The 27,807-nt window shown below is 35.8% G+C and overlaps 1 protein-coding gene across 1 annotated transcript in view; it reads right to left on the reverse strand.

Moving 5' to 3' along the window:
• Positions 1-16,115: 16,115 nt before the first annotated feature.
• The window catches only part of Cdh19 (cadherin 19), a 44,813-nt gene continuing 33,121 nt past the window's right edge, over positions 16,116-27,807 (reverse strand). Inside the window, exons 10-12 of the mRNA XM_042693510.1 lie at positions 22,582-22,699; positions 20,431-20,682; positions 16,116-16,621 (exon numbers count right to left, since the gene is read on the reverse strand). Coding sequence (XP_042549444.1) covers positions 16,116-16,621; positions 20,431-20,682; positions 22,582-22,699 — 876 coding nt within the window. The remainder of the gene's footprint in view (positions 16,622-20,430; positions 20,683-22,581; positions 22,700-27,807) is intronic.

Here is a 27,807-nt window from a genome sequence, read left to right on the forward strand (position 1 = left end):
TTGCTCCTAAGGCAAAGCATAATGGACTCAGACGTGTGTGCTGGTGGTGCGTGGGCATGGCAGAGGCTGTGGACCACATGTAACCTTCACAGGCAGGACTCTAGTGGTGCACTTTTCCCATTGAGTCTCATTTCCAAAATTTCCCCAGATCTCCCAAAATAGCACTCACATTGGATATCAAGCCTTCAAGCCCAAACACTGGTTTTATTTTATGTTGTTTGTTTTCATTTGTTTTGTTTCATTATTTTATTGTTGCAGAGTTGGCAGTTGGGTCCAGTCTCATGCATGCTTTGTCAGCCTCCTTCACCGGACTTTGTTCTCAGCTCCAGAATACATCTGATTTGAATTTTGAATATATTGGGACATACATATGATTTGCAATGATGAACACGGTGATGTGTCAAAGCATAATATGATTCCTGTATTAATCACAATTACATACTCTTGCTTAACTATATGACCACAAGAAAGGAAAACAATAATTTCCTCTAGGAAGAATACTCTGATAAAGTTGCATTTTTAGTTAATCAATAGCATCTAGGTTATACATAAGGATATGAATATGTGGATACATAATATGTGGATACATAGGTTGTGAAATGTATTACATTTTATGTGAGGTAAAATATATCCATAAAATTTGCTTAATAAAATTTTCTATATCATTGAGTCTGAATCAGCATTTACAAATCAGTACACATAACCCAATATGTTGAGTTAAGACGTGAAAGCACATCATATCAATTGTTTTAAAGACATATTTGACAAAAATCAACTCCTATTCAAATCAAAGGCCCCTAGCAAAGTAGAAATACAGGAAAAATTGATCCTCTAGATACAATACATGTACAAAAATAAAATAAACAGTCAGACACTGAAACCATGGAAACATTGTACAAATGGTAGAAACCACATACTGTGTTGTACAAACTTATGCAACCAAAATGCATGGCTCCACTCTTATTGAATAGCCTAATGGAAAGCTTATTTTCTGTGGTTTACAAAAAATTAAGATAGATACAATTTAAGAAGGAAAAGCACATTGAACTGCTGATGGTAGAGTTGCCTATATGAAAAATAATAATCTATTAATAATCAACACAGTCATCAGAACTGGCCAAAAAATAAAGTAAAATCCTAAACACAAAATATGATCAAAATACTCTATGAACATCTATAGAAGGGAAACAATGAAGCTTGGTGAGATTGGTTTGGAAAAAGAGTTTGAGAGGATAAGAATGACAGAGCGCTGAAGGTATACATTGGTATGCATGTAGGAATGTGCCAAAATAAAACCTCTTTGTACAATTAATTGAGGCTAATTATCATCATGGGGGAAATGATGGTAATCCAATTAGCAAGGATTCAGTAGACACCAATAAAATAGAATTAAAAGTCCAAAAACAAATCCAGGAATAGATATTATACTATTTAGAAAATTAATCATTCATATTTAAAGAAAATAAAACAGAAAATGGATCATGTACCTTAGGATATAACTGAAAACTCTGATGTTTCTAGAAGGAAATATCAGATATACAAATATATAAAGTAAGGTTTCTTGTGCAACACTAAGACCCATGAAAACACTGAATAAACAGCATTTCCTTAAATATATATATAAAATCAGTGGCTTTGATCAAGATGCACTCTACGCATAACCTAACATGTGGAATTGGAGTCTCTTGTGCAATCAGTTAATAATAATTTTAAAAACCTATTGTTCAAACCTTTCTGTTAATAGAATTAACAGAAAAAATGCAAAGTGATGCAAAAATATCAGACACTCATTTCTTTTTTTTTTATATTGTGAAAATACTGTACACAGAAGGATTACAAATATATGCATGGACAAGGTAATGAGTAAATTTCTTATCAAGCATTGTTGCCTCCTCCTTTGTTTCCCCTTCCCATCCCTTCCACGTCCCCTTCCCACCCCCCCCAACACCCCTTCCACACACCCCCCCAAAGTTGTAAAGTTCGTTTTTCTTTTTTTTTAATTTTTATTTATTTTTTATTGTGAAAATACTGTACAGAGGGGTTAAAATTAGATGGGCAAGATAATGAGTACATTTCTTATCAAGCATTGTAGCCTCCTCCTTTGTTTCCCCTTCCCATCCCTTCCCATCCTCCCCGCCCCCCCCCCCACCAAAGTTCTAAAGTTCGTTTTCGACATAACGACTTGTACTTCTCATTGTTGCAACGGGTCCACCTGTATCCTTATTTAAACGACTTGTTTTTCCCCTTCCCCTCCACAAATTATACCGACATCAAATAAAGTGAAAGCAGGGGTTATACTGTGGGGGAGGGACATACAAAGCAACAAAGAAATAATCTTATAAATACGTTAGAAACAATCACATGAAAGAAAAAAAAAACATTTGAATACATATCTTAGGGTTCGTTTCTCTATCAAACATCACCTTATCTGACCTTTTCTGCTTGACTCAGATATATACTAGATATTGCAAATAAGGGAAACCATGGGACCTATGTTTCTTTGGGCTTGGCTTACTTCACTTAACATAATTTTTTCCAAGCCTTTCCATTTCCTAACAAATGGGGCAATGTCATTCTTTCTGATGGAGGCATAGAATTCCATTGTGTATATATACCACATTTTCTTGATCCATTGATCTACTGAGGGGCATCTGGGTTGGTCCCATATCTTAGCTCTGGTAAATAATGTTGCAATAAACATAGTTGTGCTGGTAATTTTAATATGGTCTTGTTTAAGAACATTCCGGTAAATGCCCAAAAGTGGGATTGCTGGGTCATAGGGGAGCTCTATGTGGAGTCTTTTGAGGAACCTCCGTACTACTTTCCAAAGTGGTTGAACAAGTTTACACTCCTAACAACAATGCAGTAAGCTTCCCTTCTGTCCACATCCCCTCCACCATCTGTTGTTTTTAGAGTTCTTGATTATAGCCATTTTAACTGGGGGGAGGTGGTATCTCAATGCTGTTTTGATTTGCATTTCTTTTATGGCTAAGGAAGTTGAGCATTTCTTCATGTGTGAGCATTTCTTCTATTGGCCATCCTTCTTTCCTCTTCTGAAAAGTTTCTCTTTAAATCTTTAGCCCACTTATTTATCGGGCACTTGTTTCTTTGAGAATTTGTTGTTGGGAGATTTAATTTTTTGAGTTCCAGGTATATTTTTGAAATGAGACCCTTGTCCATTGTATGGCTCGTGAAGATCCGCGGGCTTTCTCTTGATCTTGCTAGCTATGTCCTTTGCCATGCAGAAGCTCTGCAACTTCATGCAATCCCATTTGTCCAACCTTTCTTTGATTTGTTGTGTTTCTGGATCTCTTGTAAGAAAATTTCAGCCTATGCCAAGGAGTCCTAGGGTTTCTCCTATTCCATCCTGTAATGTTTTCAGAGTGTCTGCTTTGACTCAGACACTCATTTCTGATAAACAATATCCTATCCCCCAAAAAATATTGAAATAGAACTTAAAACTCAGAAACCTAGTAAACAATTGAATCAAATTATGAATAAAAATTTGACATTGATGTGTTACCAAAGTTCTAAAGATCACAAGTAGACATAGAAAAACATCCGCCATTACTCATGGCTGAGAACTGCACATTGACATAATAATTCCCCTGGAGATGCAGGTGGAGAGGGCAGCCCTCTCCCAGATGTGGGGATTGGAGATGGCACACTCATTCTGGAAAATGGCTTGGTATTTTCTTATCTCATCCTATGATCCAGTTGTCACATGTGATTCTGGGGTCTAGCCAGCTTATTTTAAATTATATGTCCATGAAATATTGGTGTGGAGTGTTTGTTTCAGTGTTACTCACATTCACTAAAGCTGAAGCAGCCCAGGTACACTCCAACACAGAATTTTAAACCCTGGCACATCCCTGTAGTAGAATACAATTCAATAATAAGATCACTATCAGGACATGAGAAGCTATAAAGGTATTTTACATGCAAGTTTATGGTGAAAGAAGTCAATTTAGATAGGCTGTGTACTGCCTGATGGAAAATATATGATATTCTAGAAAAGATGAAAGTATAAGAGAAAGCAAAAGTTTTTAGTGGAGGAAATGAGCATTAAACAGGTTAAACTTGAGAAAAAAATCAAGAAAATGACATTTGTTTACAGGAGACTATATAAGGGAGGCTACCTAATACTGGACAATTGTCATTATCACAGTGTTTACAGTATGAACTTTAGAGAATAGAAATAAAAAAGTATATTGGGGTCATTAAGGAAATAATAGCGTGAAATGCAGAATGTGGCAAAACAAAGTGACTGTATTCAAGATACATGAATATATCTGAGGTGGCAAATAGCCAACTTTGTAACTGTGAAATGAGTGTGTCCGTGAACTTAATTAGAGATATTGTGAGCCCCATGTCTAGGCATTAATGTTTTATCCAAAATGGGTTCTTGTAGTGATCATAATATTCCTTTAGATGCTTTCTGGAACCAAATGAAGAAGTAAATGTGGACAGATACTAGAAATCAGTAATCTCACAGCAGGAGTAGAATTCAGAGAAAAGCAAGGCTAGAATGAATGATCCATGCATTCCAATAGGACACAGAATTAAGTACCTCTGTGTTAAATGCACACAGAGTATTCACAGACACCTGAATAGACATGATGCATAGAGTAGTGGACACACACACACACACAAACACACACACACACACACTTTTCTTCCTTGTTCTGTCATTGGAGAGCATCTATGTAGATATTCCTAGTGCCCAAGTACTGACTTCTATTATTATGCGTCATCAAACTAAGCCAGTGCTTTGGAAAAAGAGCAAATCCTTTGAGTGTGGCAGTAACTAAGCAAGGTGACCTCGGAGCGCTTACAGTGTGAGAAATAAGGGATTGCACACACACAGAGGGAGAGAGAGAGAGAGAGAGAGAGAGAGAGAGAGAGAGAGAAAGAGAGAGAGAGAGAGTGGGAGAGAGAGAAAGATGGAGAGAGATTGAGAGAGAGAGGGAGAGAGAGAGAAAGAAAGAGAGAGAGGGACTTACAGAGAGGGAGTGTGACAGAGATAGGGAGGGATAGAAAGGGAGTTTAGAGTTATGACAATGGAACACAAGCTGGAAAAATTTGAACACACGAAAATGTTACTGGTTATAATTAAAAATAAATACTGATGAGTTTATATTGACTAAACGAGTGTTTGAATAAACAAGTAAGGGGAACACATTACTGTTTGCAAAAGAATTCTAAAAATGCTTGCTGTTATTATGTTGTCAATGAAAGAGAAAATAATTTTCCTCACTTTAGTTCCTTCCTTCCAAATGCTAATACATGGAAAGGAAATAATAAAAGGAAGAATGGTTGTCTAGTAAATGGAACTAAGTCTGTCCCAGCCAGGAAACTAAAGTCAACTTTGGTAGCAATAAGTGATATTTATTGTAGAGCTTCCTTATACAGTGTGAATAAGATGGCATTTTTCTCTGAGGCTCTATCCCTACAGGACTTTCCCTCATCGTAATCATTAGAAAATGATCAAGTGTCAGCACAGCAGCAGTCTACCAAATGCTTTGACAAGTGCCATTGAGAAGTGACAAGGTCATCAAAAGTAATAAAATTCTGAGAAACCATCACAGCCAAAATATTCCTAGGGGAAACTTGAAACTTAAAATTAAAACAAAAGACAGTAGGTAAACTTTAAGTAAACCTGGATAAAGTGTGGATTTGTGAAGAATAATAGTGCATCATTTTTGGTTCATTACTTGTCATATGTGAGCTACTCTGACATACAACACAAATAGAAAGAAAAATATTTGTCATGATTAGAACTATATACACTCCATGAATTTTTGTAAAAATGAAATTGCTTTTATATTTAAGACACATTGAAATTGGGCAGGAGTTGGGAATTTTAGAAACATTTTTCTTTGGAGTTGTTTTATGAACCAAGTAACTCCAATATTAACTGAAAACAATGGCTCTCAGGGAGTAAATCAGTATGGCATCCACTTCCTGCAGTCTAATGAGCTACCTCCCATCTACTTTACATGAACTGACTGCAAAACTACAGCCTGGAAATTGCAATTTTTTCTCCGTGTGCAAGCTGAGCTTTCAGACATTGCTTATGAACCTGCAATTGAGCAGCTTGACATGAGAATGCTCAGTCTCCATCCATAGAGCTGGCTGGAAGGTAAACATGTATGAGAAAGATCATATGTGTGATGATCAGTACTCATTACCTTACTCATGTTCTGTAACCTCTCTGTACAGTATTTTTACAATAAAATATATACACAAGAAATCACAACAAAGGCTTCTCTCAGTGGTACTAAACTCAGCTCAGCGCCTACCTTCTCACAAAACTCTCCTCATTCACACTTCTCTATCCCTACAGGCCATGGCTCATAATATAAAGACTCTTCTTTCGTTTTCTGAATATTTTCATATTTATCTTTGTGAGTATCTCTCCATTGTCTTACTTTGTTACATGTCCATGTCCTGATTAGAATACCTTTCAGTAATGAGACATCGGGATACTTTCGTTGGTGCTCCCGTTTATTAACTAAGCGCTTGCTTTGTGGCAAGTAATCTTTGAACACTTACTGGATAGATAAACACATAAATGTTTGAATATTTATACTGGCTTATGGGGATTGGTGATTTTCATTATCTTCTGCTGTGACTTTAATTCACCATGGAACAGAGGGGCAGCATCTACAGTCACACACATTACCTCACATGCTGTGTTGAGAAAATGCAATGGAAGTTACTGCTGGAAATGGTGTGTGTGTGTGTGTGTGTGTAACTCACAACTTTGTGATACAAAACTGATGCTTGTATATGGAACACAATAGGAATTACAATAATAAACTATTTTTAAAAAACAATAGTATTCAAATCAAATTTCAGAAGCAAACAAATCCTTAAGGAAACATTCCAAAGTTTGACTTTTTACTTATTTCACTTTTTGGTAGTTAAGTGACACTTTGAATATATGTAATTTTTATAAATAACTTTATTGTCTGTTAGCTTATATGTGATTTAACTTTTAAAATGTTAAGACATCTATTTTCATTCTCTATGGTCTCAAAGAATACATATACCTCTTACTTGAGTATTCCTAATCAATCTTACTTGATTCCTTGACTCTTGCATTATTAATGCAACACAGAAGAGGTAAGTTATTTTGAAATTCATCACTGTAATTCTGATATTCTTAAATGTGATGTAAAGTCTTCAGGCAAAGGCTAAATGTAAATATGTGTGTACACACACACACACACACACACACACACATATAGATGGTCATTTATATGAGCATAAGGGAACTGCTTAGAAAAAAAGCATATTGAATTGCTTTACAAAGTTAATGCTGTTGAGGCTCATGATTCTCAGAGGGACTATGGCCATGTTTAACATAGTTAATACTTCTAAGCATTCTACCTTTTAGGAAAGCAATTAGGGGTCATAATGGAATAAGGTGATTAACTTAATGCTCTCCACTATATGAAAATCAGTGAGTGTGGTTAGGAAAGGGAAATCTGGGGCTGGAATTCAGCACAGGGAGTCATATATATGCCACAGAATGTAGCACTGAGGTTTTAGAATTGTGTGTAGGAAAACAAGAGACAGCACAGAATGGAAGGCTCTGCCCCCAGGCATCTCTTCAGAGTTCAGATCCCAACGTTCCTCTAGCTTTGTGCAATATAGTTTTAGTTTTTCTCCTAGAAGTGAGGGCACATTATGACAGCGGGGATGATTTACAAGTGCAGCAGCCTTCTGAATTCTGGAATTGAAGTTCATCTATGAGGATTCACTCACAGATGCCTAAGCCATTACTCCCTGTGCTAGTTATGTCTACATATTTAATACATCTATTAATCCATGGTTATTAATGTTAGAAACAAAAGACAACCACTAGAAATTATCAGAGATTTAGTATGCTAATGTAGTTGATACTGGGTTGGCACTACTTCAATCACATATTAGATGATTTTCTCTTTCTCTAAGGTGGCAATGATAACGGTTGTCTTGGCACAAAATGCAAAAAGGTGCCATTGCCTTCCATCTAAACAAAAGTGGATAGAATACACCCCCTGCTGGGGTGTATGTGATGAGTCCACTTTCTATTTTTCAGCTTTGGCTAGATCCTGACTAAATGCCAGTTGAGCGATAGGGAAAAAACACACTCTAGTTCAGCAATAGGAAAAAAACAAACTAACTACACATTCTAATTTCTTAGGCAGACTCAAATAAATGTTTCAATCAAAAGTATGCCTGTATTGTAATCTTCTTTTTAAAAATATCAACAAGAACAAGTTTTAGACTGCTTTACAGCACACAGAGGAGGAAGAGAATGGAGATCAATGAGTCAAGCTTATTTACAATCTTGAAAATGTGTCCTGGTATTCAGCAGTTGGTTTATTGTCTTTTTTTTTTTTTTTGCTTATTTCAGGTTTATTATTTCTGAGGTCTGCATGACATTTTTGTTCCTTTATTGTGTCATATTTAAGTAGCTGTGCTAAAGCTACGAGTTAACCAGCAGCTTATGAATACCATATGTCTTAATCAATACCACCCCTTCACTCGCAACTGGGGCAGAAGATATTTATAAATGTAAACTTTTAAGTCAAAACAAATCCACTCATATTGCTGTAGGTTGTCCACACTTTAAAAAAAATCTATGCTCTATTTGAATATATAGTTTGGAAGGTGAATCGTTCAGATATGCATAATAAAGACTGAGCCTCATTGTTTCTTTCTGTCATTGATTTGCATCACACCTCAACCAACTTGCAGTAACTCTGTCCCTTCTGTGTAAAATGCAGGGTTCACACTCTAACCCTAACCTACTTGGATATAAGATCGCCAGAGCTAGGAGGAAACATCATTGCATTAAGTCCCATTCACTCAGTTTAAAGGTGAGAGTATGACTATATCCCTTAACTAGTCTGAGTACTAGTAAAAACATGTTTCTTTACTCACAAAACAATTGGCTATATAGCCAGAGTTGTGCACAGAAACCAATGGTATACATATCTACCATCTACAGATACATTTTCCCGGTTTGCCAGCTAGGAAGTCAGGAAATCTCGAATTGGAATTCAGCAAGTCATAAAAACCACAACTAGCATGTGCAATATGGTGAGGAGCATTGGAATGGGTCCCAGAAAAGGTGAGTAATATGCTAGCTGAAGAGGTGAAAAAACGACTCTAACCTTCACCACCTTGTTGCTCTGGCCCTTGGTGTATTGGATTGATGAAGGTAGATTGCCTGTGGCAATACGTGCTCCCATGATGATGTGGCCTACCCCACATACATCCAGACAGAGACATCATTTTACCAACTGTCTGGGCATGCCTCAATCCAGGTAGGGTGTCACATGCATCCAGCGTCACTGTCTGCATAGTGGCTCCCTTATTTAACATGGGTGGGTCCCACATCTCTCTCAACATTGAGGAGTCAGCTTGACTCCAGTTATTTACATTCTGTTTTGATTTCATGGGAGCTCACTGCAATGTGCCTCTTGGCTGGAATACCTTCCAATTTTCTAGGAAAATACAGAGCTAGGCCATCTCCCTTTCCTCAATATTTTCTTACTCTATGTCTCTTAACTACGCACAATTTTAATTACAAAAGACAATGGGGAAATATGGCGTGGATTTTTATACTTTTACCTAAGTTTCTTTGTTCTTTATGTGTATGTTTGAAAATATCGTACAGAGGGGTACAATTATATGAGCAAGGTAATGAATACATTTTTTTGGGGGGGTCCGGTTGTGGGGCCTGAACTCTGGGCCTGGGTGCTGTCCCTCAGCTCTTCAGCTCAAGGCTAGCGCTCTACCACTTGAGCCACAGCGCCACTTCCGGCTTTTTACTTTTTCTTTATGTGTTGCTGAGGAGTTGAACCCAGGGCCTCAGGCATGCAAGGCAAGCACTCTACCACTGAGCCACCTTCCCAGCCCCACGAATACATTTCTTATCAAACTTGTTGCCTCCTCCTTTGTTTCCCCTTCCCATCTCTGCCTTCCCATCTCCCCCCCCCCCATCCCCATTCCCATCGCTCCCCCCCTCTCCCGTCAAAGTTGTACAGTTCGTTTTTCGACATGACATAGCATCTTGGGCATTTCATTGTCGAAATGGATCCACCTGTATCCCTATTTAAACAATCTGTTTTCTCCCTTCCCCTCCACAAGTTATACCAACATCAAAAGGGGTTATACACAATGGAATTCTATGCCTCCATCAGAAAGAATGACATTGCTTCATTTGTTAGGATATGGAAAGACCTAGTAAAAAATTATATTAAGTGAAGTAAGCCAAGCCCAAAGAAACATAGGTCCCATGGTTTCTCTTATTTGCAATAGCTAGTATATGTCTGAGACAAGCAGAAAAGGTCAAATAAGTTGATGTTAAGTGAAATGAACCCCAAGATAAGGATTCCAGTGGTTTTTCTTTCTTGTTATTGTTTCTAACATATTTATAAGTTTCTTTGTTCTTTAGCGCATAAAAACATTGAAACTGTGTGTCTGAAACTTCTTTGAAGACTAGCTTCTGAGGAGAGCCTAACCATGACAAAGGACCACATTGTTACATTTCAGTATTCACCCAGCATTTACAGAGTAAAGAGAAGACACACAAAGCATTTAAGATGCTGTTCTACATTTGTGCAAGGTATTTTATTTCAGTCCATTACCTTCCAAAAAGTTTCAAAAATTCAATTTTAGCAATCCAGTTTTTTTTATTGTGAAAATACCATACAGAGGGGTTACAATTAACATGAGCAAGATAGTGAGTACATTTCTTATCAAGCATTGTAGCCTCCTCCTTTGTTTCCCATTCCCATCCCTTCCCATCCTCCCCTCACCCCCCCCCCACCCAATCTTCCCTGCCCCCCCTCCCACTCACCAATGTTGTAAATTGTTTAAATAGGGATACAGGTGGACCCATTGCAACTGTAACCATGAGATGTACAAGTCGTTATGTCGAAAACGAACTTTACAACTTTAATGAGTACATTTCTTATCAAGCATCGTTGCCTCCTCCTTTGTTTCCCCTTCCCATCCCCCCTAACCTGTCCACCCTGCCCCCCACCATGCGCCAAAGTTGTAAAGTTCATTTTTCGGCATAACATCTTGTACATCTGTACAATGAGTACACCTGTATCCCTATTTAAACAATTTGTTTTTCCCCTTCCCCTCCACAAATTATACCAACATTAAATGCAGTGAAAGCAGGGGTTATAATGTGGGGGAGGGACATACAAAGCAACAAAGAAATCATCTTATGAATATGTTAGAAAAAATAGCAAGAAAAAAAACATTGAGTCCTTATCTTGGGGTTCATTTCACCTAACATCAACTTATCTGACCGTTTGTGCTTGTCTCAGACATATACTAGTTACTGCAAATAAGGGAAACCATGGGACTTATGTTTCTTGGGGTCTGGCTTACTTCACAATATAATTTTTTCCAAGTCTTTCCATTCCTTAACAAATGGGGCAATGTCATTCCTTCTAATGGAGGCATAGAATCCCATTGTGTATATATACCACATTTTCTTGATCCATTCATCTACTGAGGGGCATCTGGGTTGGTTCCATATCTTAGCTCTGGTAAATAGTGCAGCAATAAATATAGTTGTGCTGGTAGCTTTAGTATGGTCTTGTTTGTGATCATTTGGGTAAATGCCCAAAAGTGGGATTGCTGGGTCATAGGGGAGCTCTATGTAGAGTCTTTTGAGGAACCTCCATACTACTTTCCAAAGTGGTTGAACAAGTTTACACTCCCAGCAACAATGCAGTAGGCTTCCCTTTTGTCCACATCCCCTCCATTATCTGTTGTTATTAGAGTTCTTGGTTATAGCCATTCTAACTGGGGTGAGTGGCATTTCAATGTTGTTTTGATTTACATTTCTTTTATGGCTAGGGATGTTGAGCATTTCTTCATGTATCTATTGGCCATCCTTCTTTCTTCTTCAGAGAAGTTTCTCTTTACGTCTTTAGCCCACTTATTTATTGAGCAGTTGTTTTTTAAAGATTTATTTATATTCATAATACAGCTCAAATTTCCTTTGGTCTTTCTTTGTAGAAAGATAGATTTTCTCTAATCTATTAATGTGATGTTCACATATCAGGCACTACAGAAAAAATACTTTTATATTTCTTTTTCTGAATATTTTATTATCTTTAAGTAGTTGTATAAAAGAGGTCTCTACATGTTAGTTAATATAAGTAGTTGTATAAAAGAGTTCTCTACATGTTAGTTGATATTATCCATCCTAATACAGAATTACTCAGTTTTACACAGTGATATATGTATGTGAGTCTTTTTCTCTTTCTCTCTTTTCTATTCTTGGGGGAAAGAAAGATGTGTCTGTGGAACCAAAAGATTTCACCTGGCTCTTAATAGTGGCTATCACCTTGAAATTTGGAGTCTGCAGTGTGTGAGCTGCTGTATCTTTAATCGTCAAGAAGGGCTATACTTCCTATGGTAGAGACCCCGGGAGTCCAAATTCCAGACTGGCACACTTCAGGGTGTATATTGGACATTTTATCTGCCTTAGGTTTCAGGGCACAAATTATTGTCCAATAATTAGGTCTTTATGCAAATTTGCATAGTTAACATAAGTAACAGGTTTTACTTAACTTCAGGAAAAATGATTTGTTTATTCTGTGAGTCTTGGAACTCAATGGTCTCAAAGATCATTACTTAATAACAAGGGGTTCTTATATCTAGGTGAGGATGTATGGGGGAAGGAAGGAGAAGTCAGTAGCAGAGTATTGCATATATGTGGTAAAGGCTGGATTCTCCCATGGGAAGTTAATGGGTTTGTTCTATACTTTTGTCTTAACTTATTTTCTCATGATTATTCATGGTCCAAAATTATGTGAAAACTAGACACAATGATTTTTCCATCTTCCCTTTGTTAGAGTATTATCACTTCAGAAAATAAACAAAAATTAAATGTGATTACTAAATAAATATACTGAGTTCGTAGGTTATTGCATGATACTACAATTATTACTTGTGTCATAATATTTATTAATCACTAATATTTATTCATTAATCTTTGTGAAGTTATCATTTCCTTAATACTTCGGATGTGTAAATCCAAGCCTCAAAACTTTAATGATTTCAGAATCCACATATACTCTTTGGAATACTCTAGGCAATAAGTTCATTTGTAATAAAAAGGTATTCTGATAAACATGGAAAGATTATACTGTGAAACAGGACAAATTATTTTAGTGGTGTGCTACAATGATGAATTATTATGAATAAATGATTATCATAAAAGATTAATTTTACTTCCGAATAAACTTTGAAACATTTTCAAATAATTAGGTCAGATCTTGTCAATGTATATTTAATATTTCAAATACAGCTATGTGGGAATTTTCAGAAGGAATAAAAATAGGTAATTAGCCTTACAGAGAATAACACAAAGGTCATGTGAGACAAGATTGAATTTCCAAAAAGTGAGGTGTTGTTTGAGCTGGACAATTGCCTGGAATATACTTGAGCCTAAGACTGGCTCAGATATGAGGAGAAGAGAAAGTAAAAATGTAATTTTAGAGAAACATATGGCAATGTCCCCTCAAATAAAAAAGATATAGAAAATAGGAGAAAGTTCAGGAATTAGCTTTTTGTTTTCTCAGAGAAGCTAAGAATACCCTGCTTTGCATCTGAGTTTTTACTTTTTATATAAAATTAGAACTTACATACTAGATATTAACACATTTGGAAATGTTTCTTTGTGATCCACTACTAGGTCTTATTTAAAAATTTTCTACTATCCACACCTAAAATAATGTAAAAATAGTGATAACTTTCTCCAGTAGTTGAAAAATGAGCAAAACTGGCTATATTTTATGAAAAATTATCTTTTAGATGCATCCTAAAAAATTGAACAAATAACTACCCTGTATTTATCTATTTTTGAATACAATTATTCCAGATTGGCATTCTATATTAATATACAATGAAAATCGTAAGGGCATCTCCAATTGTCCAAATTAAATAGATTGGGCTCAATATAATATTCACTTAGGCAGATATAATAGAGCAAGATTAACCAAATCCTGCCCTTGCTAGATTTACATTATGAGAAACATAACAACAAGTACATGTTATGCTAGATTTACTATTTTGAGTATCATGTATTAATTATAGTATCCCAAAAGGGAAATGAGAGACAAAACAATGGCAGGACTGTGGCAGAAGAGGTCTTTGTTAGAAAAGAGGTTCCAGATCATCACAGCTGAAAAAAAGTAAAAGGGTTAGAGAGGAGATTGTTTCAGGATAAAACATAGAATTGCAAGAGGAAATGAACAGAGGTGGAGGAAGGAAGGAAAGATGGCAGAAATAACAGGACAGGAGAATTTATGGCAGATTTTATGGCATGTGTGTCAGGTCAACAGTTGAACCGTACTTCAAAATTGCTTTGAAGCCATTGGAACCACTCCAAGCTAGGTAAGAAAGGCTTTCCTGCACTCACAATGGAAGGTGAGCTGTTACAATGATGTCGTGCTACTGCTTCCTGAGACTTACATTTGCCATGTACAGCCTATACTATTGATAGTGCATGCCTTATTGATTATTCTCAATTGTAATAATGCAAAATAGTAATAGTGGGCCTCATTTAATAATTAGCTGATCGATATATTTATCTTATTTATTTTAGGGCTGGGATCAAATCCTCAGTCATGGGCATGGTGGGAAACTTTTCCATCATTGAGCTACCACCTCTAGCGTCTAGACTTCATGTTACAGATTACAGGGTGAGGCTACTAATACTTTATTTTATATTCAGATTATAAAACTTGGATTAAAGATTACTCTCAAGAGATCAAATAAAATTAAGATGTGTGTTAAAGCTCTATATCCAAAGAGTCGAGCATTTCCTCCCTTTACCATGTAATAAGCAACTATTGTAACTCATTTAATATTCAATAATTAAAAAGACACTGAAGATTACCCATATTCTAAGCTCTTAAAAGGAAAAAGAAAATTTGAGATTCCTACCATGCTCTATGTATATGAATATTAAGTCTGTGTACTTGAACACAATATTTAAGATCAATTCTAATTAAAATTTAAACCCAGACTCATTTCATATACTTTTTATTTTCTTTTATTTTGTTGATAGTGGGGCTTGAATTCTGGGCCTGGGTGCTGTCACTCAGCTCTTCAGCTCAATCCGAGTGCTTGCTCTACCACTTGAGCTACAGCACCACCTCTGGCTTTCTCAGTGGTTTACTGGAAATAAGCGTCTCTTGGAATTTCCTGCCTGGACTGGCTTTGAACTGTGATCCTCAGATCTCAGCGTCCTGAGTAGCTAGGATTACAGGCATGAGCCACCGGCGTTCGGCTCATTTCATTTATATGAGATTTACAATTTTATGTTGATATGAAAAGTGTTTGGGGTCACATATGAAAATGACTTAGCAAACAATCTCAGCACATTTTACTATCCTCTCTTGAATCAAACAATACTATACAAAATAGTGCAAATGTATAATATATAACTCTGATTTTTTCAGATTCATTCAACATCTACACAAACTTGAGATTAGTTTTAAGGAGTGGTCTTGGTAAAGATCATCTATCTATCTATCTATCTATCTATCTATATATGTATACATATATACATATATATGTATACATATATACATATATATATGTATATATGTATACATATATATGTATATATGTATATATATATATATATATATATATATATACACACACACATATGACCCAAGACCCCTTGCCAAGAAATGTACCCCTTTCCTGACTCAGGCAACTGTGACCCCTCTGAACAGCATCGTTACCATAAAATAATATATATATATGTTAATCATCTTTATGCAACCCCCCCCCTTCTCCAAGAGGCTCACGTCCATCTCCGTGTAGAACCGTGGATTTACCACCATACACGCTGCACTTGGCTTTGCCAAAGATCAAAGTTTGGGTGAATGAAGTCACCTTCGGATGGCCCCAGGCCATGCCTTTCTCGCAGGTTCCGCTTCAGATGATTCCAGAAGGTGCTGTGGTGCTGGAGGACCCTGAGATTCTGGCCTGCACAGCTGGGGATCACCGTGGGGCAGGGCAGCGGCCCGCGCCCCGCGCCGGCAGCGCGCCTCCTCCAGTCGCGAGTTTCAGTGGCTCCACGGCCCCGTGGAGCCCAACAGGCTGGCCAGCCTTTGAAAGCGAGGCCCCAGCTCCTGAAGGTCATCGAAACCGTCCTCCTGGTCGGGGGTGGACGAGCCCAGGGAGCTCAGGGAGCCGGCGGGGGACCCGGTCCCCTCGAAGGCAAAGGTCTGCAGGGCGTCGAAGGGCGGCGCGCAGGGGTCGGCGTCGGCCTCCGCCAGCTTGTCCCGGATGAAGGCCCCGAGGACCGCGCCGTCGGGGCCCGCCTGCAGGGAGCAGCGGCCCCGGCTGCGGCCGCGGCGCCGGCCCTGCGCCCGGGAGCACGCGCGGCCGGCCGGCGTGTCCAGCGCGCCGGCGCTGCTCCCCAGCTCCACCACGTCGAAGGCCTCCGTGTCCTCCTCGCCGCCCCCTTCGTCGTCGTACTGGAATATGTTCTCCCTGAAGTCCTCCTCCTTCTCGGGGAACAGAGTGGGCTTCCTTCGCTGTCTCAGCGCCAGCATCAGAAGGATCACCCCTGCGGGAGAGAGCACACGGGGCCGGAGTCAGTGGGCGAGGCAGGCTCTCCACTGCGCAGCACCGATCCCAGCTCCGGATCCCAGCTCCCCCAGCCCGGACTGGACACTACCCGGTAAGATCGGCAAAATGAGGGAAGAGGCAACGCGACCCGTGGGCAAACGGTTTAGGGGCAACACCATAGAAACCCAGAGTGATGTCTGATCAGCTTAAAATTCAAGATCTGGTTCATCTTTTTCCTCCGATATTGAAGGAGAACCAGGTAAGAATAATGGGATATGTTCCCATTGGATTACATTTGGCAATCACGGTGGCCAATGACCCATATTAACAGAAAGAAATCCTCTAATATTCCTCATTGCAGCAGATGTCTCTGGGAGACATATGTCCTAGGTTCGTGGGCCTTGTCTGCAACATAAATAGGAAAATTTTTCGAAAACGTTACATGTATTTATTGATTTGATTCCTGTGAAACCCGTGCATTATCGTGTCCTATTAAAGGTGTGAAAAATGGAGCATGGAGAAGTTAAATCACAGCATCAAAAAGATACAGCTGGGGAAGTGAAAGCTCATATTCAACACCAGAAAATTAATTCAGAACCAGTCTTCTGTGATATCACATCAATTTCAGAAATGCCAAGGTGTCATCTATTTAAATCATAATACTGATTTGTGTGGAATCAATATTTATTACTTAAGACAATTTTTAAAATGTACACAGATGGAATACTTTCAGCACATTTTTAATTAAGAAAATAAGTGTGTGTGTCTGTATATATCTTTGTGTGAGTGTTTTTATGTGCAAATAGCCCAATCCATACTCAACCTCAGATTTTATGGAGCTGTTGAGCATTTTACAGTAATTTTTGAAACGAGATGTGAAACAAGATTTGAAACAATTTTAAAATCAAAAAAGAACCAGGTGGAACCAAATACAAATAGATAAATTTAGGAATTGATACAACCAGAAGCAGAGAAAAGACTTACACAAGAGTTGTGTAAGTTTGGAGCAAGGAACTGGGCACACCAGGAAAACTTAGCTAACTCCTAATAAATATAATACTCTAAGGAGAAATTAGAATTAAACGGACAGATAGTAGGTAAGGAAATTGAGTCAGTGAAGAAGAAATGTACAGTGTATATCACTGGTGGACATAGATGAAACCTTATTCAAGCACAGATGGAAAGTGGGTAACCAGAGGATCAAAGAGTACCTGCCAGATAGAGAGGAGGAAGAAATTCTGAATTCTTTTTGCACAGCAAGGTGACTGTAGCTAAGAATAATGTATTCTACATGGTGAAATAGCTAAAAGAACTTTATATAACTTCAACACAAAGACAAGATAAATAATTGAAAGAATGAATGTTAATGTTTCTGTTTTTATCATCCCATAATGCATACAAGTATGAAACATTATGTTTTAGCCCCAATATGCACTCAATTATCTGCCAATTACAAATATTACAGATGCTAAATATAAATGCTACAACATTTAAAAAATATCCTACATGAAAAATATTGAAATAATGATCTTTACAAACGTCAGATCATCATGTTCAAATTTAGGTACTATATAAGGTTGAACTAAGAAGAGATCTATGAAATAACTGTCCAATATACATTAGAGTATTTATGAAATCTTCAAAGAAAATTGCTATTAGTTTGTCCATACTTCTGCCTTATTTCTTTTATATAGAAGACTGATCTCAAGGTTCTACACTTGCCAGGCTAGTCCTCTTCCTTTGAGCTAAACCCCCATTCCCTGGCCCATATCCTTAAACAACAAATATTTCTCATGTATTTTTAAACTATGAAGCTGTTGATGCATTTGGTTTAGTTCTATTAATAAAAGTAATTTAGCCATTGAATATTGAATAGAAGTATGTTTTTACGACTATTTGTTTTTCCTATTTAGAGATATAGCCTTAATTAAGTTTTATGAATAAAGATGAATAAATATAATTAGAAAAAATTGATTCTGGGTCCAAAAATTGTTGCTGTTGGATGGAGAAAAGTGAAGGGCTGGCTCTGAATCTTCAACAAGGATCAAGACAGGGAGGCAGAGCAAGTCCTGAGCGGTCTGTCAACTTCAGAGGTCAGTTTAGAATTTCAGATCAGGAGCTGAAACTGAGGCGCTCAACATATAAACATCTCTGGCTGTAGGTGCAGAATTACAAGGGCAGAAAATACTGTGCATAAAATGTGAATTTTGGTGTGAAAAAGGGAAATGTTTAAGATGGATGAGACATTTATTGCTTTTAAAGACTAAGACATTTTATAGTTCAATTGCTTTATCTGTAAAATGATTGTCACCTATTCATGAAAACAAAGAGAATAAATGAGAAAATAAAGTGGGCAAAGTGTACTGAGATTTCTTCCTTCTCAGGTTCTTAATTGAAGAAGATTCTAATTTACATTCTTCATATCTAACATTTACATTATTATTTTACCAAGAGTTTCTTTCAAATATCAAATTCTCATGTTATACCACACAATGTTCTAATATATATATATATATATATATATGTTTCTTATGGAATGAATATTCAAGCCTCCTAACATAGCCACTCCTTTCATTAATTATAAATTAAACTGACATGCAAATATATTCCCATGCTCATTACAGCAAGGCTCAAAATACCCAAGATATGAAGTAAATCTAAGCATTACTTGAGAAACAGATAAGTAAATGTGGTAGATGTATATAGTGGAATATTATTCATCCTTAAGAAATGAAGAAAATCCTGAGGATTGCAGTTCAAAGTCACCCTGGGCAGGAAAGGCTGTAAGATTCTTATCTCCAATAAACCACCAGAAAAACAGAAGTGGCACTGTGGCTCAAGTGATAGAATGCTTGCCTTGAATTGAAGAGCTGAGGGACAGCATCCAGGCCCAGAGCTCAAGCCACACAACCAAAAATAGAAAAAGAAACAGGAAGAAAGTCCTTCATTTTTGACAACACAGATGATACTGGAGACCATACTGTTAAGTAATGTGAGTAAGGAAAGAAAGAAAAGTGCTGTACAATTCACATTTATCTTCAAACTCTTATTATTGCAGAAGAGAATGGGACTACTAGCGTGTGGAGGTGGTGAGGTCATAAGGTAATATATCCAAAGGTTCAGGTCAACATTAGAAATGAATTCGAGAGACCTGTTATCCAACATGGCAATTATACTGTGCAACCAAGGCCTATAATGTCACCGTGGTAAGGGTATACTTCGCTGTCTTTGGAGAGCACTGTTCTTGGGGGGGCTCTGGTCCCTGCAGTATAGTATGGCAGCGGGCCTGCCTTAGTGATGGAATCCCAGCTACTCACTGGCTGCATATCACTTGATAACGTACATGACTCCATGGCCATCAGTTTTTCCGTGTAAAAATCTATTTTGGGTAGGACTCTACCTGTGCATCTACACAGTGCAAGAGAGCATCACGGCTACTTCATCAGGTTGTTCTGAGGAGTATATTGCATACGATCTACAAAGAACTTAGTATCATATCCTTGGCACAGGAAGGGATCCACAAAACATTATAGGTCTAATCTGAACTCCTAAATCTTTCATATTTATCACAAGGCAATAGGTCAAGAGCGTTCATCAACATTCTTACAGATAGAATTCAAAGATCCCTGATTTTCAGTTTCAAAGAATTATTTATCCATTCAGTTCGTTTTGCTGACCCATTGGGTTAAGATTTACAGTACATTTAGAAGACCAGACACCTCTAGACACGCAGATCATTGCTATCATAGGATGATCTCCTTTACATACATATTCATCATCTTCGTTTCCAAATTCAGCATTACTTACCAAACATTACCACAGCACAGAGCAGGATAGCTATGATTACTTCTGTCCTGAATCCCAGCGCAAGCAGCAGTGTCTGCTCAGCACAGTCCCGAGCAACCCCAGTGGCGTGGCAGTCACAGAGCGTTATGGTCAGGGTGTTGGTACTTGTGAGTGATGGAATTCCATTGTCCGCAATTAAGATGGTCAAGTAGAAAACAGAGCCTTCTTGAAGGCTAAAGCCGGGTCTATTAGTCAAAATTACAGCTGTGTTATCTAAAATAAAAATTCATATTCATAATTTTTCAGCAATATAAGCTAAATTTATGTATACTACATACTAGAGGCAATAGTAGAAATGACTATCTAAGTTTAAACAAAATATTTCTGACGAAAATAAAACTAAAGCATCCACCCCTGAATTATTATTGCGTTAGCATGGTACAAATTCTCATGTTTTGCTCAGACAAATTATTTGAATCAGTTCCAAAATGTCTTTGATAAATATAGACATTATCTTTGTAGAACATATGAGCTAAGTTTTATAATAAACATTACTCTTTATGAGACATGCTAACATTGAACTTTTTATTTCAGTATTACCTGGATAAATCACACCTAACTGCTTTTTCTAACACTAAGAAAGAATTAATTCCACAGATTCTGGAAATGTAAAAGATTTCCAGTTATAAGGATAATAGCAAATAATCTCAACTACTGTTCTATAATAGAAAAACATATAATTTAAATAATAATAATGATGATGCTAGGAAATTTCAGTGAATTTAACATTATTCATTTTGTAATTATTTGTTTTTCTATTTAATAGGTGGAGACTTTTGAAAGATCTGTCTTTTCTTTTATTCATGTAGAGAGGCCATTCAGAATATTGATAAACATGAACATAATGCAAAGTATGCAAAAATGGTTCTTCCCTAAATCACAAACTTATCTAATGATCTTTTTGTGTGTAACTTCTTGTGACTAAGAACTAGATTTTTTCTTGAATTTCTTTGTCAGCTTAAACATTTTAACTCTCCATCCCAATATGTTATAAAGCCATCAGACAAATTACAGAAGACAGCAACTCTAAAGTGGTAGGAAACTCAAGCTTTTGAAGTGCAGATGTACTTAGAACTTTCCTAAAGTCATTGTTTAAAAACATGATATTAGTGAAGTCCATAAAGATCCAGGTGAATGTAATCACAATGCAGATTTAAGAGAAAAAAAAAACAATTCAAATTGCTCATCTGTTTTATTAAATAATTCTTACTCCAACATTAATTCAAACATTTTTCTCTATATTTCAGTATAGCTATTTTGCCTCAGTAACTTAGTCAATATTAATGTAAAATAATCTACAATATATAGATTATAAATATAAATATATATTTAATATTGATTTGTAAAAATATTTTACCCTCTATAAGGGTATTATCTTCATAAGGGAGTTTAGAATTAAATGAAGAGAAATACGTGTCTTTATGCTCTCACAAATGATCTCAAGTTCAGAACTCAATATCAATTGTAAAGAAGATCACCAGGTGGTAGGTGACAGATATTTGAGTAATTAATAGAATATTGATTAAAAAGAAAATTAAAATTAAAATCCATACTAGATCCAAAAATATCTTCCTGCAACAAATCAGAGTGGCTCTGTATAGTTAACCCACTCCTGCAAGAGATCAATGAAATTATACCTCACCACACAAAATTTGTCAAAATATTACATTCTTTAAATGATGCAAGTTTTTCTCACAATAAGAAATTAGACAATCTGATTTTATATCTTTATGGAAATTAATTAAGATTCCAGATATCTGAAAAACAATCAAACAAATCTAATCCTAAGACACAGATTTAAGAGGACGTTAGAGGCGATGTGGAAGGACATGGAGAGAGAGCTACATTACATTTACAGGACCAATCAGTTCCTACAACAGCTAAGAGCCACAGATGACTTCAAACATTTCATCTAATTCAAAGGAACACAGTGATGGAACCAATCTTCCTGCAACTTGAAACACATTTTTCATGGGATATTCATTCTTTTCATACACTCATCAACAATATCATGTTGCACAAATATAGAACTCAATGCCACAGATTATCTTGAAACCAAACTCAGTTTATAAAGAACAGATTGAAGAGACAGTTAGTAGTGAATGATATTACCTTGATTATCTATAAGTGTAAAACTTGAGTTGCTTGTGTCTTCTGTGGATAGGTTAAAATAAAAATGGTGCTCTTCCAGAGATTCATCTCTATCTATGGCACTGAGTGTCTGAATTATCTAGAAAAAAAAGGTATAGATTTTTTTAAATCATGTAAATGATCACTGTCATTTATTACTTTACAATATGATTTAAATCTTTGCTTAAAATTTAACAAATATCATTGAAGGGATTGTGGAGAATAATGTCAAATTAATAAAAACATTAAAATATTTTCTAAGAACAAAATTATGTGCACGTATTCTGTCAAGAAAGGGTTGTCACATTACATACCTAATGCACCCTTGTGCATGAATGAGAAAGAAAAGTTTATTATACACTCTCAAAACACAGTTATAATATACTAAAACTTGTCCTGACCCTATCATCCTTAATTTTTCATCCTCATCTGAATTTCAGTCGTTTTGATTTGCTGAACTCACAAATTTTCCCCCTTGCTCTTAGAGAAAATTTGCGGCAGAGTTATTGGCTTTCTAAAGTATTTCCTAAAGTAATGACTTTTTTAATTGATTTTTTTCAGAAATAATGCATTAGAAGCTTTAGTGGGCAATGCGTATGATTTCCTTTGACTCATAAAGATTATAGGAAAAGTCTTGCACATCTATGTTTTATTAGGCATTTCAGATCACACAAAAGCAAAGCGGCGAATTCAATGCAGATATGAATGGATCCGTTTTCAATTAGTTATTTTATTTTAAGACATGAATGTGTCAGTCAAGTAGCTCGTTATTGTCTGAAAAAGAAGACATACTTGTCAAGATCACATAGTGAGATTGTGATTAATTCTGGAAATTAAGCAAAATTGATTGTGGAAATTAGTGTTTTGAGTTTGATAGAGTTAAAGTGCCTTTAAAAATGGGATGCGGTAAAACTCTCCTTAGTTTCAAGATGACAGATCCAATTTGATAAAAGTTACAGTTCATAGAACATACATTTCTCCAGATGCATGAAGAACACTATGAAATTAGCTCAGTCTGTATATTATTTCTGTGCATTTTATACCTATCCTCATAGCACATTTCCAATTAAATCATAATCATTCTGTTAGCTAAATCGTATAGGGGAAATGGAATTGCCGTTCGCTTATGCTCAAAATAATAAATGTAAGTGTATAATGCTGCATCAGGATAAAACTCTTAGTTTAGATTAGCCTATGATTTAATATAGACTGAGTAAGAGGGTGGGCTTAGGAGACTGCTAGCTTGAATCTTAACTTTGCCACTTTACAAATTTTTTATTCCAAAGAGCTGGAGGTAAGAATACTTAATTTTTAGGATTATATCACTGAGTTTATCAGAGAGTTTCATGTGTAAGTAGTACATATGTGTATGAGCTTTCCAAGGAAACATCCTTCTGTTTTTTTCTAAAATTTACATAGAAAAAGGTGACATATTTGTAGTAATTGAACTGGATCTGTATTTGTTGAGATACTATTGATAATAAATGATACACATTATTTTTAGCTTGTTGGCATATAAATTCTTGCTTTTCAGACAAAGAGGATCTTTAAAAAAACAAAACAAAACATGGACCTCTGTGCGGACGCTAGAAATGTTCCTGTTTTGTGTATGAAGGTTTTGCGTATGCAGACACTTTGACCATGTATATACATTCAAATAATGTAAAATTATCATGGGCTTTGTATAAGCAAATCAGACCTGCAGGGTTTCACCACCTTCTTCTCAGAGAAAACCAAACTTACACCCACACTTACATTTGCTTCATAAACTGATCTCCCAATAAGACATTATTTACTGTCTTCCACTGCTTTAAGAAATGGCAATGACAGATATGAAAGAATTGAACACACGAGCTTCCTAAAACAGTGTTAAGTTAAATTTAAACATCCACACTTTATTTCTGTGATAACAAAAACACCTACAATATGGACACCATTGACGATGGGTCTTCAGCTTTTCTTAGAATGTAGAAATTAAAATGATTTTGTCTCTATGTTCAATTAGAATTACAACTCAATTCATGTTTGCAGATTTGGATATATTTCAGAGGGATTTATGTGGATTTGCTTAACTAAACATACTGATGTCATAAGTTTATGGCAGGAAAAAATTAGCAATTTTTAGACTAATATTTCAGGCAGTTAGTTCTGGAAGAAAAATCATAAATTAATAGGCACAGCATGATTCGGAGCATTGCATAATAAAATAAGTGGAAATAAGTAAAATCAATCCTTTGTAAGTAGAATATGACCAAATATTGTCAGTTTCAGAAGTTTCAGTATAGATATTTTATAGCGCTGTCAACTAGATTTGACTTTGAAGATAACCATGGGAGGAAAGGTGGACATTTTTCGAGTGTTAATCATTTTTACTCTATATTTTGATAACAAAAAGAGGCACAAATGAGCTCATTTATTAAATGTAATTTTTAGACAAATTATTCTGGTAGAAAATAAATGCAGTATTCATTATCCACAAATCACAGGTATGGTCTTCATTAAACCCATGTTTCTGACAACTTGTCTAAGAATTTACTGTTGTACACTATGATTCTGAAAAAATATTCATTTGAGGCTTTCTTTCTCTGCAGAGTAGATAAAAATAAAACTCATATTTAAGTTTTGTGTAAAAATGCTTTGCTGAATAAGATTATAAACTATATATTAGAATAAAATGATCAGCTAATATATTGATACTGAATTATTATTCAAAATTTATAAAAAACTTTCCTATTTCCAATTTTCTTAATAAGCAATTCTTACCAATACAAATATGTTTAAGAAAAGGTAGGAACTGCATTAAGGTAACAAATTGGAAAATGCTGTTAAAATCTTATGAAATATGTATTTGGTCTAGGATGCTTATACTTTGCACAACATTAAAAATATAAATGCTTCCCACTCTATAAATAATCTATAAATCTATAATAATCTATAAATAATAATAAGTTCATTCTACTAAATTGATTTCAAAATATATTACTTTGATGAAATAATTTTGGGGACTCAGAAAGATTGTTAAATAGCTATTAAAAAGTCAAAATGCAGCTAGATGCTGGCGACCAACACCTGAAATCATGGTTAATCAAGAGGCTGAGATTCTAAGATCACAGCCTAAAACCAGTCTAGGCAGAAAACTCCATGAGACTCTCACCACCAATTAACAAGGAAGGAAAGAAGGAAGGGAGGGAGGGAGGGAAGGAGGGAGGAAGGAAGGAAGGAAGAAAGGAAGGAAGGAAGGAAGGGAGGGAGGGCGGGAGGGAGGGGGGGGAGGGAAGGAGGGAGGGGGAAGGGGGAAGGGAGGGAGGGGGAAGGGAGAGAGAGAGAAAAAGAGACAGAAAGAAAGAAAAGAAAGAGAGAGAGAAAGAAAGAAAGAAAGAAAGAAAGAAAGAAAGAAAGAAAGAAAGAAAGAAAGAAAGAAAGAAAGAAAGAAAGAAAGAAAGAAAGAAAAAGAAAGAAAGAAAGAAAGAAAGAAAAAGAATCACACTAGAAATGCAAATGTAGTGCAAGTGGTAAAGCATCATCCTTGAGTGAAAAATCCAAACAAGACCGTGAGGCTCTGAGTTCAACCCAGTACAGCATAAAGAAAAAAAGCCAAAACTACTATAAATGAACAGAGATAAACCAAGAATATCTAGATCATAATGTCTGTGTTCTTTGTGTCTGTCTCTGTCTCTATCTACTTTTCCATATCTTTCCTTTTTCTTAGAATTTCATATTCAAAAGGCTATTTTAAGAAACAGTATTGCAATCATTTTGATTTGGACAGAAACAGACACCTTTTCAGTAATCATTTCACAAAGTTATATTACCTAAAATTAATGGTTAGTATAATTTTTTAAAATCATTTTAATCAATACAAGTATTCTGTTAAATATATAATTCCTGATGTCCATCACTCTCTCATATGTGTATATATATGTATGCATTTATATATATGCAATTGTATGGACATATATATGTATTTATACATATATGTATATAAATGCATGTATGTGTTTTGTGTGTATTTATGCACATTTACATGCATATATACATGTATACATAAATGTATATGTGTATGTATATGAATACATATGTATGCATATACATATATGTGTCTATTCTGACCTTAAATTTCTACAATGAATTATTTTTCCAAAGCTCAACTCACATTGTTCTTAATAGTAGTTGACCTAGTAGAACAGTCTTATTTGTAGCAGTTTCTGTGTCAGTATTTTGGATGGTCACTTTTGTCATTTTATTTTCTTTGATGTATGTAAAGGTACTTGAATCAAAATGTCAAGATCTTTTTTAACATTTCTTTAAAAATGGAAAGGTGTATTTTATAATTTTGAAAATATTTAATTTGCAGTTCTTTTAACCAAAAATTTTTCAGGAGTTTTTCTCTAATATTTTAATAAACATATCTATATAATACTAATATGTATGTTATATATGTATTGTACATTATATATAATATATATATAGCTAAATAATATTACTGATCATAGTTTAAATATGCTTTCTTATTTTTCTATACAATTTATTTCCTGTTTTACTTCCATTAAGCCCAGGTAGCTGAGTTTTGTAACTTAGTATTTTTAAACAACAATAGATTTGCAGAAAATTTCAAAAACTGCACATTGATTTTCTTAAACACTTCATTTAGCTAAACTGAAGTTGTATCTCATGTGACTACTACATACAATCAATGCCAGACTCATCCATAAAACAAAATATAATATCCAAGCAACCTAATACTTATTCTAAAATTCTTAACTTTTTGTACATACTAGACACACTGTAGCACCTGAGGGAATATGAGCCTAACTTATGCAATATATATTGTCTTTGTTGTGCCTCTGCACTGCAAATTTAAAGACACCTTTAAGCTCATTCAAATCTCTTTAGACAAGGGTAACTCCATGAAATAAATCATAACGTGTAGCTTGATGCTTAAGAACTATTGTAGCAAGAAAATTACGTCTAGTGAAGTTGTCTTCTATTCATTTCCTCACATAATTTTATCCAGATGAAATCTTTATAAACTGGGAATGGAAGAACAGAAGTTTTGTTGTTGCTTTTCACACAAGGGATTCGAGTTCTGTATATCCAGATTATTGTTTAACTTGAAAAGATTGATGAGTGATAAGCATTCCTTGTTACTGTGACAATCTTCCAAACTTTTGTTTGCTGTTGTTTCTTATTTCATATTCCCACATTGCA

The sequence above is a fragment of the Dipodomys spectabilis genome, unplaced genomic scaffold, assembly GCF_019054845.1.
Source record: "Dipodomys spectabilis isolate Male_0828 unplaced genomic scaffold, ASM1905484v1 ptg000169l, whole genome shotgun sequence".
Classification (NCBI taxonomy): Eukaryota; Metazoa; Chordata; class Mammalia; order Rodentia; family Heteromyidae; genus Dipodomys; species Dipodomys spectabilis.